This window comes from Archocentrus centrarchus, chromosome 15 (genome assembly GCF_007364275.1).
Source record: "Archocentrus centrarchus isolate MPI-CPG fArcCen1 chromosome 15, fArcCen1, whole genome shotgun sequence".
In the NCBI taxonomy this organism is placed as follows: domain Eukaryota; kingdom Metazoa; phylum Chordata; class Actinopteri; order Cichliformes; family Cichlidae; genus Archocentrus; species Archocentrus centrarchus.
The window spans coordinates 19,677,984-19,695,298 of record NC_044360.1 but is presented as its reverse complement, the minus strand read 5'-3'; the positions used below and the strand labels follow the sequence as shown (position 1 = coordinate 19,695,298).

Here is a 17,315-nt window from a genome sequence, read left to right as displayed (position 1 = left end):
TGAAGGAAAAGGCTGAAGCTAACTGCTAATGAGGCATGATACTGCCTCCTGGCAGCAGCCTCAGACTGCATCAAAGACTACATCAGACTAAACAAGGCTTTAAAATTAATGAATAGCTTTGTCTCTGAGGGGTAATTTTCCATCATCAGCACTGGCAAACCCCATTGTCAGGAATGAAGCAGTAGACAGCACCGCATTGTTGCTGCATGCATTTATCCTCATTAATTCGCACATCGCAGTAGGTCTGTTCCTTACAATTCTTACTTTTGGTTATCATGTGATTTTCCTCAGGGTATTGGCCACACTTCTCTCCAAAGAAAATGGAGGTATTTAGGTTAGCTTATTTGCCAAATGTCCTAAGGGGAAAGCTGTCAGATCAAAGGAGGTCTGCCCTATTAGGACTTGACATCTAACAAATATTGATAAAGGTCTCACTTGCAGTGGCCCGATTAATGATTGCAACAACTTTAAAGGAGTGTTTCTGATTTATCTAGTTAATTATTTTTTTTATAAGATAAGGCCAATAGAGCATGAGACAGGTGCATCCAGTAACGCTTTTCATTTTAACAGGCTCTCTGGTTTGACTTTTCTGCAACAAATTGCAATATTTCGTTCAAATGAGAAATATATTGAGCATGAGCACCCCTAATGCTTTTCTCCAATTGTAGTCTCAGTCAGTCTTTTAAGGCTGTCAGCGTCTCTACCCCCAATAAGCTTGCGGGCAGTGGAACTTTTACTGAAATACCCCGTAATTGCCCATTCTCATGGATGATATAAGCCAAGTTATTCCACTATAAAATGAGGCATGTAATAAACTTGTATGAATATGTTCATTTCAGGCAAGACTCCTCTTTCACCTAATATAGTGCCATTTGCATGCTTCACAGCTTTTCGGCAAATAAGACTATTTACAGTATGCCTGTACAGTGAGCAAAAGGGAAAATATGTGAAGAGTCTTTAAAGCCATTTCATCTGCTTTCAATAGTAATTATTCACTTTTTGCATCTTCTTTCCACTGTGCTTTCATCTCTTTAAATTGTATTCTATCCATATTGCCGAGATCAATTGATGGATTACATTTACATTAATGCAGCAACATACAGTAGGGTGCAACTGCAGAGGCAGAAAAAACAGTGTTGGCAACAAGCACTTGCCCTGCTCAAGTGTCCTTAGTCACACTCTGAATCCTTAAAATTCGTAGGGTCTGTTCTGTATCCTACCCCATGCACTAACCTCCCTGTACAGCAACCAAATGAAAAGTGAAATTCTTCTTTCAGGGATCAGTAGAGATTCTCAGTGGAATTTACAGGAAAGATACGTAAACTTCAGTCCTTCTCAGTTTTGTTTACCTTTTCCCCAATCCAACTTCTGTCTTTTTTATGTCCTAGATTCAAGCTACCTTCATTATTTTGGGAATTCATACCTGGAGTTTCCAGGTATTGACCTCGGCATACTCAACAACATAACTGTGAAATTTCAAACCATGCTCGCCCATGGAACTATACTGTATGTGGACCAAGGACCTGTAAATGGGGATTTCTTTTTCATGAAACTCTTTATCCTGGATGGAATCTTGCAGGTAGGTTAAATATTTATAGTGCATAATATTACTCAAGTTATGTATTGTTTAAAATGCATTTGGTTTCTCATTTTTGCGCTCGAAAGACTGAAATTGTGTAATGAAATGAAAAGCCCATGATGTTCTTTCTTAAATGTTTCAGTATGCCTTTTGCTGTAATGAAGAGGAAGAGGTTAAACAGATGACTACATTAATTCGTGTTGATGATGGCACAGTTCACATTGTAAATATCAGGTATGTATTTCTGTGAATCTGAGTAAGTCTTTGTAAATTTGAGCAAAAACAATGAGCAATAGTTCTCCAGGCTTTCTGAAGGTCTCTCAGAGTTTTTCTTTGGACATTGGCTGCTTTTTCATTCCTTTTCAGTCTAGACCCTGAAACTGACCATTTTCAGAGGAATGTTTGTTATTTATTAAGCCACTTGACACTGACTTGTGAAACATTTAAGGAGTAAGTGTCTGTTCATTAACTTATACAACTTAGGGCAGAATCCATTTTTATGTGTATCTTTAGGCCCTTTGTGACTGGCAGCCTGTCATTTGTATAATTTGTTTAGTTGAATTTAGTTGCTTTAGTTGAATCAAAAATGCCAAATATAGCACAGTTTGACAGGCATAAAGTGGTATGTTTGCACAAGCAAGGTGGTGTACAGTGTTTCCTTAAAAAATTTGAGGAAATCGAACAAGTGGAGGACAGAAAGGCCTAAGAAACTATAACAGATGGCTAGCATCTGAATGTCATGTCCTTAAGAAACAGGAAAAAAAATCCAGGATGCGAGATGCAGTAGGCCCTTCAGTTGATCCATCTTCTGTTCATCTTATCAGAAGCCTCAACAGAAATGGTCTCAGTGGCAGGGTCACTGTCAAGAAACCATTTTTAAAGAAGGGAGAAAATGCTTAAGTATCCCAAAAGATAGAAGAACTGTACTAAAAATCAGTGGCAGCAGGTCTTATATCCAAATTTGAAATTTTTGGTTTAAATCTTTGTCAGCATATATGTAGGTGGTCAAGAGAGATCAACAATGAGCGTCTACAGCCATACGTAAATGATGGTGGAGCCTTTGTCATGGTTTGGGGCTGCATTTCAGCCCGTGGTGTTGAGTATCGTCAAAATTAATGGAATTTTGTATGCAGAATTTTGATCAGCCATACAGCGCCATCTGGAAATCATGTGGTTGGCAATGGCTTCATTATTCAACAGGACAATGATCCCAAACACTCTGCCAGTGCAGTTAAAGAATACCTGGATAGAAAAACACACAATGGAACACTAGCAGTCATGGATTGGCCTCCCCAGAGCCTGGATCTCAATGTTATTCGAAGTAAGTGTGATCATCCTGGCAGAGAACAGAACAAAAGGCAGCCAACATCCAAAGAAGGGCTTTGAATGTCCTTCAAAAAGTCTGGACAACTATTCCTGAAGACTGCTTCAAGAAATGACAAGAAAGCTGTGAAAGTTCAGTCTGTGTTGAAGAGAAATACCAAATATTGACGTTTAAGTTCATTAGAATAGTAAAGTCTGTTTTTTCCTTATATACTGTGTTTTTTACTGTATTTCCATATATGTTTTAATAGATTGATGTACCCATTTCTCATTTTCCTGGCAAAATAAAAAACATTGAGGGGTACCTCAAGACTTTAGAGCACTACTGCACATGGTGAAAAGAATACACATATACCAAACCAGGCTCCAAATGCACTGCTACCATCTGTTACATCCATTAATCCTTCAGGCTTGTTTGTCTGGTTTTGTTTGTAAATATGTGATTATGTTAGTGTTTAATTTTATATCTTTTAATTGACAGGTTGCATTTACATAGACATCAAACCAGGTGCATTTTAATATGTCTCTGTTTCAGGCATAAGTGCATCCCCTGTTGAGTAAAGGGGTACAATTACAATGATAAGCTACTTAGGTACTGGTAATATACAATTTTTCTTTGAGCTGTGTGAGCACTGCAGGTGGTATTAGCTTAATCCTAAGTTATCCACTCATTCCAAATGTGGCAGATTTTTTTTTTTTTTTTAGATAAAGGTTGTAACTAAAAACAGGGGAATGCATGTAATTGGCAGGAATCACCAGACTGAGAATTTAGATTTTATTACAAATGGCCAAATGGGCTTTCATTTTGAAGAACTAAAACAAGCATCAGAATGTGCCTATTAAAATGCATTAGTGATCACTAGCTGTGTTTTATTGGCTGTTCCAAAGTCTTCATTTGCAGTTTTTCATTACGAAAAGATTAACAAGCAAGAGCTGAGCACAAAATCGATGTTTAAATGATTTAAAGTGAGGCTGTGGCCCCTTTAGTTATATTGTTTCTAAACCCATGTGCAGTCTTGCTGCCAGCCCTTTCCATTATATTCTGACATGAGAAAGATTGTGGTCTAGCTTTAAGACACAGAGTTTATTATGTATGAACTGAAAGCTGAAACAAAGCAGAGAGCAACTCATATCAAACCACTTTACTCCATTTAAGTGGAGAGTACAATGACTTTTTTTTTTTTTACATTTCTGACTTGTACAAAAGTTTTAGACTGAAAGACTCCGACAGAAATTAATTTTAGGTTAGTGATGATTTTTTAAGAGATGCACACAGATAAAAGTTGAGGTACTAAATGTGATTCTGAGCATGGTTTGCCAAAGGCGAGCAAATGATTTCCTGCTGGAACAATGCTGAGTGGGAAAGTTGCCTCATGTTTTTTTGTGGCAGAAAGCTGCACTGCCCTAAATATAAAAGAGACCAGTCAGGTTTAAGAGGGTACAAGGCTCCGCCCTTCTTTCTTTCCTACAAGAAAAATACAGCAGCAGTAGGAATCAATCATAATGTTCAGTACCAACCCCTTGAGACACTGCAAGAAAGAGAGCTGTCATAACTAGAGGGTTGGGAGTGTGGAAAAATAGTTTCTGGTGTCACAAAGCAAATTCTTTGTAATTGTCTGATGGCTGAGTCCGTCCATCTTTGTCTGATTTGACCCACAGCTACACCACCATGGCCATCCTCAACGTCACCGCCTAACTCATTATAGACTTTTAATATATCTTCCCGTCAAAGACGCTTTTCAATATGTTAAATAGAAACCCAGTGGGGCTGACTTCTCAAGGACAGTGAACACAGTGCCCTCTGGCTGCTGGCCAGGCCGCTCTGGCAGACTGCTTCTAAATTAACCGCTTCTCCATGCTGGCTCTGGAGGAAGGACTTATGCAGCTCGGAGTTAGTGCCCCGAGTGTTTAGCCGGCATATGCAACAGCCTGCAAAGTACAGGCTTAACAAATCAGACTAGATTGCTTCATGGGCCTTCTAACTTCCACTTAGGGAACAAGGAGTATCAGGAGACGCAGTAGAGGGGACTGTGCATCTGTGGCCTGAGTACCCTCAAGCTGCAGTTAGTTAGTCCAGAATCTGCACTTAGGTAATTATCTGCCCTCCCCTGTTGTTTCAGAGAGGAGAATTGGTTTTTGAAATCTATGAATGGCTGTAGGGTGGATCCAAAATAGTTGCATGGAGACTCACAGCTACATGGGATGCCTAGACAAAACAAAATGAAGTTCAAAGTGTCATTAGTGAAAACATTTTTACTATAAGCATTTAAAATGACTGAAATGCATGCTAATTATTTCTCATTCATATAAGCATAGGAAGTTTTTATACATGAAATTCATAAAGGTCTAAAGAGAAGACTTCTATAGAGATAATATCAATGTTTGATTTACATTTATACACAATACAACATATTGATAAAAGTAAAGTTTTTAGATCAAGCAGTGTACCTGTGCTTCTTGTTCATTTTGATCTGATGTGTTTATACTCTTTTACAGACAATGCCTGACGCCTTGTGAAGCAGAGCTCACTCTTTCTGGCCATGAGAAAATTAAAAGTACTGCAAGCAATTACTGGTTGGGACACATGATCCAAAGAACAAACCATGTCTTCACAGGGGGGTTGCCTCAACACTTTATTACCAATCAGGTATAATTTATAATTACTATACATCCATCCATGCATTGTTTGACAATTACAGTATGTGGGTCTGTGCTGTCGGAGCAGTATTATAAGCAGAGAAGAGATGTTCAGACCACTCTCTCCTGGGCCACCCTGTCTCCCTTCCAGCTCTTCAGGTGGAAACTGAGACCAACTGAGAGATGTGATCTCTCCACTGTCCTGGGTCAGCCCCAGGGTCTCCCCTCATTAAGACATGCCTGAAACACTTTACTTAGTCAGGTGCTCAAACCACCTCAACTAGATGTAGAGGAGTAGCAGTACTCTGAGCCCCTCCAAAGTGGCCAAGTCCCTCACCCTGTCTGTAAGGTTAAGACCAGACAGATTATGGAGAAAGCTCATTTATGCTGCTTAGATGCATGATCAGCAAAGCAAATCATGCTCTCACTACAGTTCTACTAGAACAGAATAGCCTGTAACAATGGGCCAGATACCCTACACTCCCAGAAGCTACCCCAAGGGGTGTGGTCATACAGCACATCCTCTCCAAGTCCACAAAGTACATTTAGACTAGTTAGGTGAGCTCCTATGCACACTTGAGTGTTATTGAGAAGGTAAAGAGTTGGTCTGGACCCAGTGTCCATTACTCCACCTTAGACCTTGCCAGGGAAGCTGAGGTGTGTGATCCTCTGAAGTTGGAGCACACCCTATGGATTTCATTCTTAAAAAGAGGAACAAAAACCCTAGTTTGCCAATCCAGAGGCACTGTCCCAGACTTCCATGCAAAGCTGCAGGGGCATCTCAATCAAAACAGCCCCGACTACTGCTTAAGTAATGGCTAAGCCACCCCACCCCCAGTCTCAGCTTCCACCACAGACGTATCAATGGAGTTGAGGAGATCCTCAAAATATTCCTTCCACCACCTGACTGTGTCCCCAGTTGAGGTGGGTAGCACCCCATTCTCACTGTATACAATGTAGGCGGAGCTCTGCTTCTCCCTCCTGAGTTGTCTCATAGTTCACCAGAAGCCTGACTCCAGGGCCTAATCCCACATTACAACAATTACAATTCTGGAAGACATGCACAGTTTAGGGTTACACAGATCTGTTAAGAAATTAATTCTCTGCATGTGATCTTTTTTTCCCTTAAGAAAGCAGAACCATTCCACAACTACACTGGTTGTCTTGAAGTTATTGAAATTAATAAACTGAGGAGCTTCTACACATCAGATGCTATTGCTGGCAGCAACATAGGCCGATGCAGGTAAACTATCTGCATTTTTTTTTTTTTTTTTTTGCTTTTTAGAGAGAAAAAACATTGTATTTGCTATTCCTAGGTACATTTCACTTTGAAGCCAAAATGAAATTGACTGCTAATCATGACAAATAACACTTGAAACCTCCTCTTCTTTCCGGGACTGCAGTCAAAAATATGTCTATTTATTAAATGACTGCACCTCTTATTTACAGAGTAATTTCACTTAATTCAAATCTGAATTTTAAAAAGCCCATAAATTGTATGTCAGTTTGACTTTTGGCCACTCAAACTACTCAAACTTTTGATCAATCTTCCAGATTCCCTATGTATGCCACAGAAGCCTCCACAAGAAGTTCCTCAAGTCTGAAAACTCAGTCACCTACCTTTGACACAGTGAATACAACAATAGCAACAGTTCCCACAAAGGCACCGAAACATTCAATGAACAGACCTCAAGTTTGCCACAGTGGTTTTTGCCGCAACGGTGGAACATGCCTTCAGTTGCAGCTGCCTGGTGGAACTCAGCTTTCCTGTCATTGTCCACTTCATTTCACTGGAATGTTTTGTGAGAAAGGTAGGCTTTTGCATTCAGCTGATAGTGTTTACAAGTTTATATATACTACCCTCCAAAAGTATTGAAACAGTGAGGCCTAGCCCTTTATTTTTGCTGTAGACTGAAAGCATTTGAGTTTGACATTAAAAGATGAAAATAAGACAACATCTCAGCTTTTATTTCCATCTGGATCTGATACACAGTTTAGAAGATGGCAACCTTTTGTCTAAAGCCACCCATTTTTTGTGAGCAAAAGTATTGGAACATGTAATTAATAGGTGTGCTTTGTTGCACAGGTGTGTCCTGTTACATTGATTATTTAAACAATAAATAGCCCTGAATGTCTACGCTCACTTTCAGATTTGGGTGTTGCCTGTGCAGACTGTGCATTTATAGTTAGAGCAGTAACATAGATGAAACCCAGAGAGCTGTGAGTGAAAAACAAGCAATTGTGAAGCTGAGAGAAGATGGAAAATTAATCAGAGCCATTGTACTGTTTTGTCCTGAAGAAGAAAGTCATCACTGGTATACTAAGTAACAGATGTCAAACAGGTAGACCAAGGAAAACAACAGCAGCTGATGACACAAACATTGTAAGTTCTGTAAAGAAAGACCCTAAAACAAATGTTAGTGACATCAGCAACAACCTCCAGAGGGCAGGAAATTATCACAATCTACTGTGATAATCTACTGTTCGCAGAAGATGCCATGAACAAAAGTACAGAGGCTTCACCAGAAGATGCAAACCACTAATTAGCAACAAGAATAGGAAGGCCTGGCTGGAATTTGAGACAAGACTTAGAAATTCTGGGACAAAGTTTTATGGCCTGATCAGACAAAGATGAACCATTACCAACATAATGTAAAGGCCAAAGTTTGGAAAAATAAAGGATCTGCTCTTGATCCCAAACATACAAGCTCATCTGTGAAACAGTGGGGGTAATGTCAGGGCTTCGGCTTGCATGGCTTCTTGTGGGATAGGCTCATTAATATTCATTGATGATGTCACACATGATGGCAGCAGTACAGAAACATTTTGCCTGTCAATTAAAAGAAAAATGCAACCAAACTGATTAGAAGAGCCTTTAGCATGCAGCAAGATGATGACCCGAAACACACTGCCAAAACTACAAAGGAGGTCATCAGGGGCAGGAAGTGGAAGGTTTTAGACCGGCCTAGTCAATCCCCAGACTTAAACCTTATAGAGCATGCTAAAGAGGAGACTGAAGGGAGTAACCCCCCCCAAAACAAACAACTGAAAGAGGCTGCAGTGAAAGCCTGGAAAAGCATCACAAAAGAAGAATGCAAAAGTTTAGTGATGTCATTGGCTCACAGGCTTGATGCAGTTATTGCAAGCAAAGGACTTGCAACTAAAAATATTAAGTATTATTCACTTCAGTCTATTTTAAGTTCATTCCAATGCTTTTGCTCACAAAAATGGGTGGCTTTAGACAAAAGGTGCTATCTTCTGAACTGCGTAGCAGATCCAGATGCAAATACCTTGAAATAAAAGGTGAGATGTTGATTTTTTTTTTTGTCTCATATTCATCTTTTAATATGAAATGTTTTCAGCATACTGCAAAATAAAGGGACTGACCTCAGTAACAGCTTAAAAACCTACTGTACTGTGACCTCTATAGTGGTATCAAGAGACAGCCAACAAATTATGTTGGTTAATATATGCTGAGCCTCTTTGGCTAATAGGTTTCGCTATGAGGGAGAATAGTCAGTTGCATTAAGAATTTTGAGTGATGTGAATTATTCAGTATATGATTAATGAAATGAAAGCAGTTAGAACCATTGCTGTGTTCACCCCTAGAACATGCTGAGAATCAGAATGTGACCTTGCAGCACTTGTTCAACATTCAGCTAAAGCTCTCACGTCTGTCCCAACCAAAAATATTTATTTTGTAGCAACCACTCCAACATTAATGCTAGGGAGACGGCAGAATTACACACAAATACTAAGGAGATTTTCCTTCGCAGATTCTTTCACAGCGCTCTTGATGTAGCTCCTCACATCCCTCTGTTGCCATGCATGATATCCCGACAAAAAAAACCCAACATCCTGTATTTTGCCATTGTAGTCAGTCCCTGTCAAGGATAACAGAAGTAACACTAGAATGTGTGAATTAGTAGTTTGTGTACTTGATAACGTAAGCCAAGCTGCTGAGAGAAATCTCAAATGCAGTGTTATGATAGCCATGTGCATGCAGTCTAGCTACAATATATGATTAACTTTTCAACATGGATTAAAAGCGTCCTGTACATCTCATATAAATTAAACACGTTGATAGCTAATTACATTTGTTAAATTAACTGTGGTGTGTTTGACCTGTTTCTTGTTACAGTGTGCTGGGCAATTAAAGTAAAAGTAATGAGGACTGGAAATCAAATGCATCAACTTACCTTCTCCCTATCAGAAGTCTTTCCAAAACCAAGATGACAGGAAGGAAGAAGGATTAAACTATACTTACTGCCTAGCTGATTCATACCTATAGTAGTAACAAAATATTTATTTTAAGGTGAAGGAGCATATGAACTGTGGTGGGGTTTCTGTATGGGTGGCTAAAGTAGGTGGAACCATATTTATTTAAGCCATGAATCACTGCATCTCCTTTCCAATTAGCCCCATCCACTCGAAGGCCCTGTATAAACGAGCATGTTTTCAGGTGAAAAAGGTAAAGTTTTGTTTTGTTTCAACCTGTCATTTACATGAAAATGGCATTTTGAGTCCCTAAAAATGGCACAATTCAAAAACTAGTAAACGGCTAAAACGCTACTTTTTGAAAACGGGAGGTACTGGCACATGCGCACTATGGTTGCAACTCCTGTACACACACTGCCAATTTGTGCCATGGGAACTGCTTCGTTTTCAACATCGCTTGCAGTTCTGTGTGAACAGTGATCGTTTTTAAAATATTTCCGTATGAACACATTACTTTTCAAAAATGGAAAAACAATAAGGTTTCCACTGGATCATTCTCATGTAAATGTGGCCTGAGATGTTAGTGAAAAACAAACCAGGCAAACAGAAATATAGAAGAAATATATTTTTAAAAAAGTTTACAGTTACTGTAAATATGACCTATAAACTTTGCTTTCTTCACCATATATAGAGGACAGTTAATATACTCTTTCAAATTTTATTGTTGAAATGTCAAATCTTGCATCAGTTCTTCATACCAAACATGAACAGAGATGGCTCCTGACTACACAGCTAACAGTAGCTTAATTAGCTAACAACAGTTGATAAAAAAGCTTCCAGTAAAGCCTGTTATTTCCTTCTGTGAAATCACAGGCATAAACAAAATGAAAATTAAAGCCTGCCTTTGTTCATCTCTGGCTAATCTGGCTAATTGTTTCAAAAATAACAGCAGATAAATTTTGAGTGTTAAACCTGCCGCTGCTATCAGTTTAAACTACAGGTGCCGTGTGCAAGAGCAGGTGGCTAGACAAGCAAAGGGAGAGGGTTTAGTCAACACTGAGTTGTGAATAATACAAAAAGCAATGTTCTATGGGATGAAAGTAAAAATCTCAAAAGGTCTTTTTTTCAAGAACATCAATTGCGAGGCTTTTTCAGTTTGCGCTCATTTGCGTTTGTGTGTAAAGATATTCCTCTGAACCTGACACTTTGAATGCTCTCTGTCATGGGCTTTAACTAAATTAGGATTTCTCAATAACAGAAACCACCAAATCTGGTATGCGTTGTACTTATCAAGCCCAGGGAAAATTTCCAGAGATTGAAATTCTTCTTTGTGCTAAAGGTGTTCAAAAAAGGATGTTGGGTTTATATTCACTTCTGCAACCTTTGTAAATGACTAAATCAGGTGTCATAATCTTACATTTGCAAAACACATGGAACTCTGACAGAACGCTGCTCAAAGCTAATATTAACAGTCATTAATGTGGCGGGAGCAGCCTGTATGCACCTGGCATCCTGATTTGACACATCTGCCGTGTGTTCTCAAAATGCTAATTTACAGGTGTTTAAGTAATCAACTGAAATATTGTGTTTGTCTCCAGGCACTGTAACAAAAGTGATGCTATTTTTAAGGCTTCACACTGATTTGGTTTTCCCGTGGGAGGCCGCTATATCGAGGAAAGCGGTGCCCCCCTTTGCTTACACGACAGAGATGCTTCTTTGTTAAGCCGGTTATTAAAGATTCTTTGGCCAGCTTCTAAACAGCCTGTAGAGATCAGAGAGTGTGATGCATTCATTGACTCATTTGTTCTTTCAACCATTTCAAGTTCAAGAAAAATAAGGGCGTCACAAAATATCATATCTAACTGCTACACATGAGCAAGCTTAAGGCTAACTTTAGTGTCTGGAAATTAACCCTGATTAATCAAGCCTGCATTACCACATGACATGTAATATAATAGAGGTTTGTAACACATTATATGTAGTAAAATCCCACCATAATACGTATAAAATATGTCCAGTTATACTAGAGCTGATGATACATTCTCACAATCATGGGTTATGCCCTCAGCTTTTTCCTTCCAAGCAGTAAGTTCCTGCTTATTCCTCAACTTGTCATAAACTTTTCCTTTAAATATCAGCAGTGGCCTTTTGCTGTCGTTTCTGCTGAGTTTGTGAAATTGCTCCTCCTCAAAAGCAGTCTAGTCTCTCAGGTTTAACAGAGTGCGGTCCCGTGTGGGCACTCATCGAGTGATGTGCTTTGCAAGACTAGTTCTTTGCCTGCAGACAGAGTCCTGGGGCTGTTTACATGCTGACAAAGTCTGTGTATGTGTATTGCTGCAGCATCTTTGCTAGGTGACAACCTTGTCTTCACATCTTGTTGGATTAAGTAATGGGCACAAGAGAACAGTAGAGCAAGTCACCCTTGCTCTCAGTTAATTATAGACACGTCATACTGCATAGTGACTAATGATGTGGACTTGTTTGTGTCCTAGATGAAATGCTGACGTGCCATACTTCACATAAAAATAAATAAATAAATAATAATAACCAGGAATCTCTTTGTTACAAGCGGTTAAGAATGAATGATGTCACGAGAGTGGTGAATTTCGTCTGAGCCATAGTTTCTGCCTTCTAAGACATGCAACAATAAAAGACAGTAGCTTTTCTTTTTAATGACATTAGATTTATTCAGTGAGGAAAAAACACATTGTTTGAAATTGCACTTATTTTTCTTAAGACACTTCATGCTGTTCATAATCGGTTTTGTAAGTGGATGGGTCATTAAATGTGTTCTCAAAATCTACTTCTTTACACTAAAAAAAGAAAAGGAAGAAAAACAAGGACAAAAGGAAGGAAATTAAGCTTTGTATTGTTGTTATTCATAATTCTTATTCTTTTCATTCCTTAAATTATTCTTCAATTATTATTATTTTACTGTAATAATTATAATATATTGTATGTGGCCCTTTTTTATAATAACTAAAAGTAGACTTTTTGTAATGCAGGACTGAGCTACAGTGTCCATAGAGTTGTGTATTTTGCACAGTGCAATTCCTAACAGTACTACTTTTACCCAAGTCAAAGTTTTGAGTACTTCCATCACCTTTTTTTACTTACAGTATGTACTATACTATGCATATTGTCTGTCACAGCTAGATTAGAAACATAGCTACAGGAGTCATATAGTCAAACAAAAAAAATGTACATCTGCCAGCACGCATCTCATCTATCACAAAATTGATAAAATACTATTTAATAACTTTACTGAATACAACCTCCAAAAAATCCAGATATACAGATATAATCTTAGGGAGCTTTAGTCTGAATCCTATGAGCAGCTTGTATTTAAGGAGCTTGAGTGCATTCACTCATGTTTGGCCCTGGAGGTGCACCTCTGGTAGGGTGTACCATAATCCAGGCCCGTGCTTTTGGTTCAGTGAGTGCTCGATGTTACGTAGCCACCCATCACATGGCTTTGTCAAGATAAAAGCAGTTCGGCTGAGCATATCAGAGTTTTAAGGTATGATAAGTTGTCTCTTCAGAGGAGACGCAGCAGGTAGTAGACCTTGGCAAAGACATTCTGTCAAGCATGTAAGAATTCAGTTAAAAGACACTACAAAAATTATGGATACACACCATTATGGAGTAAATGGTTGACAGAAGAAGGTATAAAAGGTGAAACCATTAAGGCAGGAAATTATTCTGTCTTGGTGTGTATTGATCATGGCCTCCTGCTTTTAGCTCATTGAGTTGTGTCTTTGCTTCTCGTGAATTTGAAGCCATGATACTGGATGCTGGCCAGAAATGCATAATAAAAGGAAAGTTGAATTTTTTCAGTTAAGTCTTGAGCTATTTTTTCTTAACATAACATCAGTGCAAGTAACATTTTCACTGTTTATTTATTTTTTTTTTCCACATTGAAGTGCCATTTTGTTTTGGTCTTTTTATATCCTTCTCATTTGGCCTTATCCATTCCAAATCTCATTGCTAACTACACTAATTGTTTCTTGTAACATCAGTCAATTTTATTTGTAACAGTAGCAAATGTATTTGTTACAAAATCATCTTTTAAAATACAGAATATACCACCGTGGATATGGCATCCTCAGTGATCGAGACTCATGAGAAGCTTGTCTATAGCTGTAGTTGGGAGAAATAACAAACCATTAAAAAAAATGAAAAGACTTTATGGTGGTGAGCCTTTCTGTTTTTGTTTCTGTTTTGTGTTTGACATTAATGGGACCTGATGAGGGGTTGTCAGATTCCTGCTTTGCCAACTCACTGGCTAGGTGCTGCCAGCTCTTTATGTGGGCATCTAGTGTGTGTTTGCTGTAATGGCTGGTGCCTTTTAAAATGAGCCAGCTCAGTCTTCCTTACTCAGAAATTGCCAACAAATATTATAGGATTGATTCATCATTTTCACCCCCAAGGAAACCACGCCTTCCCCAACAAAAGCAACACAATTTTTGTTTTCTCCTTCTGTGTAATTTGAAGCATTGGCTGTCATGTCTGCTCCACATAATTCTATGTGCAACTCAGAGGAGTCATATGCTCTGGTTGGTCAAGAAAAGATCAAGGGTAGGAAAGTGGCTGAACAGCCTTTCAGTGCAAGCAAAGAAAAAAAAATGAATGTGAGAAATGATATGTTGGGAAACTCATCTTGGGTGTTGGTCTAGCAACTGATCATTAAACTGGACCAAGTCAGTGTCCCATGGGCCCCCAGGCCACTGGACAGTCCTTATTGTCAAACCCTGCAATTCACCTTGGTGATATTTTCACTTACTGTGTGACTTGAATCCTTTTCCTAGGCTCATTAAGGCCATTTTCAGAATGCCCTGTTGACAGGAATGACTGATACAGAGGAATTGCGTTATCCCTGTTGCCATGAATGAACTCACTAACAATGCATTAGATGTCCAAGAGTAGTGTCTGACTCACAAATCAAGTGGTCCAACAGTAATTTTCAAAAAGGAGCTGCAGCGAGTTACAATTCTTCTGTTTGACAAACCAGTAGCAGGCTACAATACACTGAATAGATGTGACCCCAGGAGAATGTGTTCTCTAAAATCTTGAAGCAATACTGCATAATGTGAGTAAAGCTAAGCACCAAAAAAAAAAAAAAAAACATGTTTGCTCCAGGAAAACGTTTCATATTAGAATGACCTTTAACTTGATTTTAAATAATTAACATGTAGTGGCACTGAGCTATGACATGACATAAATGTCTAAAAGCAAATTACTTGGGTAGCATCTTGCTTGTGGTGACCAATTGCAAGTTGTTGCGGCGACCACTTTCAATTTCAAGGCAATTGTACAGGTTGCCCAGTGCGAGACAAACTGTCTCCAAACACCTGCCGTCAGACTGACTGCAGTCACTCTCAGACAGATTGGTGAAGGTTTGCAAATAATAATTTATAAACAAAGTCAGTCAGTCAGTCATTCTGTGCCACTGAGCACAACTTGTCTGTGATGCATCTCTTTGCAATAGGGAACTTTGCTGTCATTTCAATAAGGAGAGATCATTGGGAGGAATTGAGTATGATTTATTGATATACAGAATTCAATTAAGCTATGTGGTGATCATGGCTAGAGTGGAATCCCAGCAGTGATAGGACTTAGGGCAGGACCAGAGTCTAGATGCTGGCGGTGGTAAAGATAAAGATGGAGGCTTGGATGGAGCACAGACTTGGGTGAGTTGAAGATGGGGAGGAGATGGGTTACATGAATGAGTCTGCGAGGGAGAATGACAGGTAAGCGTGGAGGGATTTAAAGTACACAGAGTGTAGGCTGATTGGCTTGAAGAAGGTGGGCAGAAAGATGATTGGACTAGAGCAATAATGACAGCTTTGAGTTTGACAGCGTGAAAAATGAAAGTGACGTGAAGAACAAACTTGCAGCCGAAAGCAGATGAGTGGTTACAGATCTTCCTTATTGAACTTAACGCCTCAGCTTCATTTTGCTGTCATGTCATTTTTGCCATTAAATCACCGTCTTGCAAATATGTCACTGTTTGTGGAGGAATGTCTAGATTTCTGTTTGTGGCTGGACTGAAGTTAATGTTAATTTTTGTGTATGTTGATGGCAACAGATGCAAAAAGATTTGTGATTTTTGCCAATTTGCGACAGTTAATCGTCACATTATCACAAACAGATTGCATGCAGTTGCCAACATGACTCCATTCAGTTGCAAACTGATAGCACACTGACTCAGTCTTATTGCCATTTTATCGCTGTCTTGACGCACCAGAGTCGATTTGAAGATGGCAGCTGACTGCGAGTGGTCACAGACCTGGTTCCCATCTTCACAGCAACAATTTCAACAAGGCAACAAGATCGCAAGCTCATTGCACACGGTTGTAATTACTATTTATGCAGTGGTCTCCAATCACTGTTTTTCCTTCATAAACATCAGCAGCAATACTAGAAGATTCACAAGGTGCATGTTTTTGCTTCTTATGGATGGAGATCCAGAACTTTTGGACCTCGTATGAGTATAAAGTTTGTTTATAATATTGCATCTGTTAAGCCATTCCCAAAGATTTCATCTGCTATAACTTTCTGTTCTTTTTATTCCATTTATTTTACTTTGCACTCTCTTCTAAATATTGTCAGTCATTCACATCCTGCTTTAAAAATCTATTTGATCTAACATCAAAACACAAAAAAGTGAACACTGGAGTCATGAAAGGACATTCTCATATATCTTACAATAAAAAAAAAAATGTTTTTGTATCCAACACATATTGTATATTATGAGGTCTCAACTTGAGAGCTGGACTCTTTTGTTAGAATCCCCTGAGCTGAGGCCAAGGTGGCCTATTTTGAATTGGCTGTCATGTACCCGAGCAGTAAGCTATCCACCAGGTGTAAAAAGTCCTTTGTGTAAAGGCCAACATATCATCACAGGCTTGCGAAGTTGATGACCTGAGTGTGTACCTCCTCCACCTCTCCTTATAGTCATATCACTTTGTCTTCCAATGGGAAATGACACACTAGCACATAGCCCTGACAAGGCCCTGCTGATTCTGCACACAGATGGCTGGCGGCACTGCAAAGGCACACAGCAGCCAGTTTTTGCTCTTCTGTTTACAAACAGCAACCCTTTAGGGCATTGCTTTTACCAGATATGTCATTCTTCATTTAAATATAAGTGTAATGTTATATTGGAAAATAAAGTGTGTATGAATGGTGTTTTGTGTAAGTAATATTATGATTCTGCTTCTCTTACACCATTTAAGTACATTTCATCAATTTGCATTTAATGCTTGTTTGCAGATGCCACAGTATATATCCCCTCATTTGATGGAACTTCTTACTTGGAGTTACGGCCACTTGCATTGCTTCTTCAGCGTTCCGGTGACAGCAATAATCGACCTGCTGCAGTCAAGGACACTCCTGTTTTTCTCTATTTAACAGTGAAAACCAGATCTACACAAGGAACTATCCTCTACAGTGAGTACAGTCGTTTCGATTATGCGTACAGCCCTGCAACACTAAAAGGAGAAGATTTCTTAGAAAATATGCAATATGTTAGATACCTTATAATACAGCTTTTTTC

At 39.0% G+C, this 17,315-nt stretch overlaps 1 protein-coding gene across 1 annotated transcript in view; it reads left to right on the top strand.

Moving 5' to 3' along the window:
* Positions 1-17,315, top strand: part of eys (eyes shut homolog) — a 163,820-nt gene that overhangs the window by 92,759 nt on the left and 53,746 nt on the right. The window contains exons 34-39 of the mRNA XM_030747697.1: positions 1,389-1,579; positions 1,722-1,813; positions 5,399-5,549; positions 6,670-6,782; positions 7,094-7,350; positions 17,033-17,209. Coding sequence (XP_030603557.1) covers positions 1,389-1,579; positions 1,722-1,813; positions 5,399-5,549; positions 6,670-6,782; positions 7,094-7,350; positions 17,033-17,209 — 981 coding nt within the window. The remainder of the gene's footprint in view (positions 1-1,388; positions 1,580-1,721; positions 1,814-5,398; positions 5,550-6,669; positions 6,783-7,093; positions 7,351-17,032; positions 17,210-17,315) is intronic.